At 38.6% G+C, this 3,102-nt stretch overlaps 1 protein-coding gene across 1 annotated transcript; it reads left to right on the top strand.

Moving 5' to 3' along the window:
• Positions 1-803: 803 nt before the first annotated feature.
• On the top strand, positions 804-3,102 carry LOC120168151 (probable cinnamyl alcohol dehydrogenase 6). Its single transcript, XM_039176972.1, has 6 exons — positions 804-957; positions 1,021-1,134; positions 1,939-2,166; positions 2,242-2,530; positions 2,623-2,776; positions 2,856-3,102. The coding sequence occupies exons 1-6, from the start codon at positions 860-862 to the stop codon at positions 3,053-3,055; spliced, it is 1,083 nt and encodes a 360-aa protein (XP_039032903.1). The 5' UTR covers positions 804-859; the 3' UTR covers positions 3,056-3,102.

Below are 3,102 nucleotides of genomic sequence, written 5' to 3'. Positions count from 1 at the left end.
TCCGTCAACGGCTCCACCAAATTACACTTTCATTGCACTTGAAGTTACGCCCCTCTTTCATAACAAGGAGTCGTTCTTTTCCATGATAGTTTATGAAGGAAACAAATAAATGGCTTAAATTCAAAATTAGTCCCAAAACTATATATATTTTTCTTTAAGTATCTAAATTATTTGTTAATCAAAACAAATAATTAAACTTGATTCTATTATTACTTTAAATCCACCCGTTCCTCCCATTTTAAAAGAACTGCTTAATAAAAAATATATCGACATGCTACGATAAATAATAGATAATTAGATTATTTCGTATTTAATCAATAATATATACATATATTCACATAAATCTACATTCTGTTTTGCAGTGGTATAGGCCCTGATTTCCGAGGATTGGTTCGAAAAAGTAGGAAGCATGCAGAACAGTATTGATGGTTCTTAATGGCCTGTTCAAATAAGTTATTGATGGGTCTTAATGGACTGTTCTATTGATCAAAACTAATCCTATACGTATGGTTACCGTTACACATTTGTCCCACAAGCTTCGTTCAAACTGAAAGGTTACATGGCAGATAATGAATGAGTTTGTAACACGTTCAAAGTTTTTTTATAAAGTAAAAAGGCTGCAATAACATAGTGACTGACGATGTAATTTACACTTTGTTTTTTATTTAAGCATAAAATAATAGTTTTGGGTTGGTAAAAGAGAAGGAAAGTGATCTGTCTCCACTCATTCATTAACTACCTGAGTGACTCTCTCTATAAATACGCTCAAATTGACGATGCCCTGATATCCCTGCTTCCTTTCTACATTCCATACTCGTACTACACCCTAGTTCCTTTGTTCACTTATCTCTTCTTCCCCATGGCATTAGAAAGTACGCCTAACCACACACAGACCGTAGCAGGGTGGGCGGCTCACGATTCCTCCGGCAAAATCGTCCCTTACATCTTCAAACGAAGGTATTTATATTTAGCTACTTGCGTTAATTATTTTCCGTTACTAACCCTGGAACGATGAAACAGGGAAAACGGCGTGAACGATGTGAGTATCAAAGTGATGTACTGTGGGATCTGCCACACTGACCTCCACTTTATTAACAACGACTGGGGTATCACCATGTACCCTGTAGTTCCTGGGTAAAAGATTCTCGCCTTTTTTTGAAGCTACAACATACTCAACAAATCACTTTTGTTTATTTTATTACTAGCTAGAACTAAATAATTAAATAGGTGTGTTACAGTAATGCTTTAGTTTGTTGTTTTGTTTTCCTGGGGTATCTGTATGTTTTGGGGATGTGTAATCTTGCTAGGAGGGTTGCTAGCTGGGATGAGGAGATGCGTTGGGCTTCTGCTAAGCTAAAGGGTAAATCTATGCTTGTTCATATTTTGAAAACAGCATGGAATGCCACAATTTACTTCACTTGGCAGGAGAGGAATAGGAGAGTTTTTACGGGTGTTACTCGAAGTGGAAGGGAGATTTTGGATTCCATTATGGAGCTGGTTAGGATTAAATTCATTGCTAAGGGTATGGATAGATTGCAGGTTGACCAGTCTCTTTTTTTTTTGTTTGGGGTATTGCTTGGAGTATCTGTTTTTTGTAGGATACTCTTGCATGGTGTCTTGTAGCAGTTTTGCTGCTTTGCTTGGGTAATAAGATTCAATTTATCCAAAAAGAATATTTTCCCTCAATTCTAGGAAATTGATTTAAAAGGGTTGTTGAAGTTTGGGAAAATGGCTATTCTTTTCACACATATTTTAGTAATTTCCTTGATGACTACAATTAACCTTAACATCCACCAAAGTGTTTCAGAAATTTTTATCGTCCTCAAAACTTTCAATCCAGTAGTTTTATCTTCTCTTTTTCAAAGAATTTAAATTGAATCATGAATCATTTTGGGTTATGAAATTTTTCTTTTTCATGGAGTCATGTTACTTATGCAGGCATGAAATTACTGGGGTGATCACCAAGGTGGGCAGCAACGTGAAGAACTTTAAAATAGGGGACAGGGTGGGAGTTGGTTGCTTGGCAGCATCCTGTTTGGAATGCGAATTCTGTAAAAACTCACAGGAGAACTACTGTGATCAGATCCAGTTCACCTACAATGGCATTTTCTGGGATGGTAGCATTACTTATGGTGGATATTCCGATATGCTAGTTGCTGATCACAGGTCAGTTTATCATTGCCAGACCCACATATTCCGATATGGTAGTTTTTATCTTATGTTTGGGATATTGTTATGCAGGTACGTTGTCCGCGTGCCAGATAACCTGCCGATGGATGCAGCAGCCCCACTATTGTGTGCTGGGGTAACAGTTTTTACCCCCATGAAAGATTGCCAACTGCTGGAGTCACCGGGGAAAAAAGTGGGAGTAGTCGGCCTGGGGGGTCTTGGTCATGTTGCTGTTAAAATGGCTAAGGCATTTGGTCATCATGTTACCGTCATCAGCACTTCTCCGTCGAAAGAGAACGAGGCTAAACACCGTCTCGATGCCGATTCATTCATAGTTAGCACTAATGATGAACAAATGCAGGTTGGAACTCTTTTAATTTTACTTTCACAGAGGCATTTTTGGTAAAAACCGTATTGAACCTGATGTGTCATGCGATATGTATATATAAACAGAGAGGTAAGAGGACGCTAGATGTTATTTTGGACACTGTGTCAGCACAGCACTCACTCGGACCGATCTTGGAAATGCTCAAAGTGAATGGGACTTTAGCAGTTGTGGGAGCACCAGACAGGCCAATTGAGCTGCCTTCCTTTCCATTAATATTTGGTACGATTTCACATTCCCCTGTTGATAATATGAATGAGGAAATTAAATAAAACAACTCTCCATGTTTCTTGTTTTACAGGAAAGAGATCGGTGAAGGGAAGCATGACAGGCAGTATGAAAGAGACACAAGAGATGATGGATGTGTGTGGGAAGCACAACATCACGTGCGATGTAGAACTTATCAAGCCCGACCAAATCAATCAAGCATTGGATCGCCTCGCCAGGAACGATGTTAGATACCGTTTTGTTATCGACATTACCGGAAACTCTAAGCTTTAAAGATCGAATCAGGATCGCTTAGCTTTCTTCTTCTGCATTTTTTTCAC

The sequence above is a fragment of the Hibiscus syriacus genome, unplaced genomic scaffold, assembly GCF_006381635.1.
Source record: "Hibiscus syriacus cultivar Baekdansim isolate YM2019G1 unplaced genomic scaffold, ASM638163v2 tig00111715_pilon, whole genome shotgun sequence".
Taxonomy (NCBI): domain Eukaryota; kingdom Viridiplantae; phylum Streptophyta; class Magnoliopsida; order Malvales; family Malvaceae; genus Hibiscus; species Hibiscus syriacus.
This window is presented reverse-complemented; position numbering and strand designations above follow the sequence as displayed.

What these genes read in the sequence shown, in the direction of transcription:
- LOC120168151 (XM_039176972.1), top strand. Translation starts at nt 860, where the DNA reads ATGGCATTAGAAAGTACGCCTAACCACACACAGACCGTAGCAGGGTGG. An exon ending in CCTTACATCTTCAAACGAAG is followed by an intron (nt 958 to 1,020) that starts GTATTTATATTT and finishes ACGATGAAACAG; the next exon opens with GGAAAACGGCGTGAACGATG. An exon ending in TTCCTTTCCATTAATATTTG is followed by an intron (nt 2,777 to 2,855) that starts GTACGATTTCAC and finishes CTTGTTTTACAG; the next exon opens with GAAAGAGATCGGTGAAGGGA.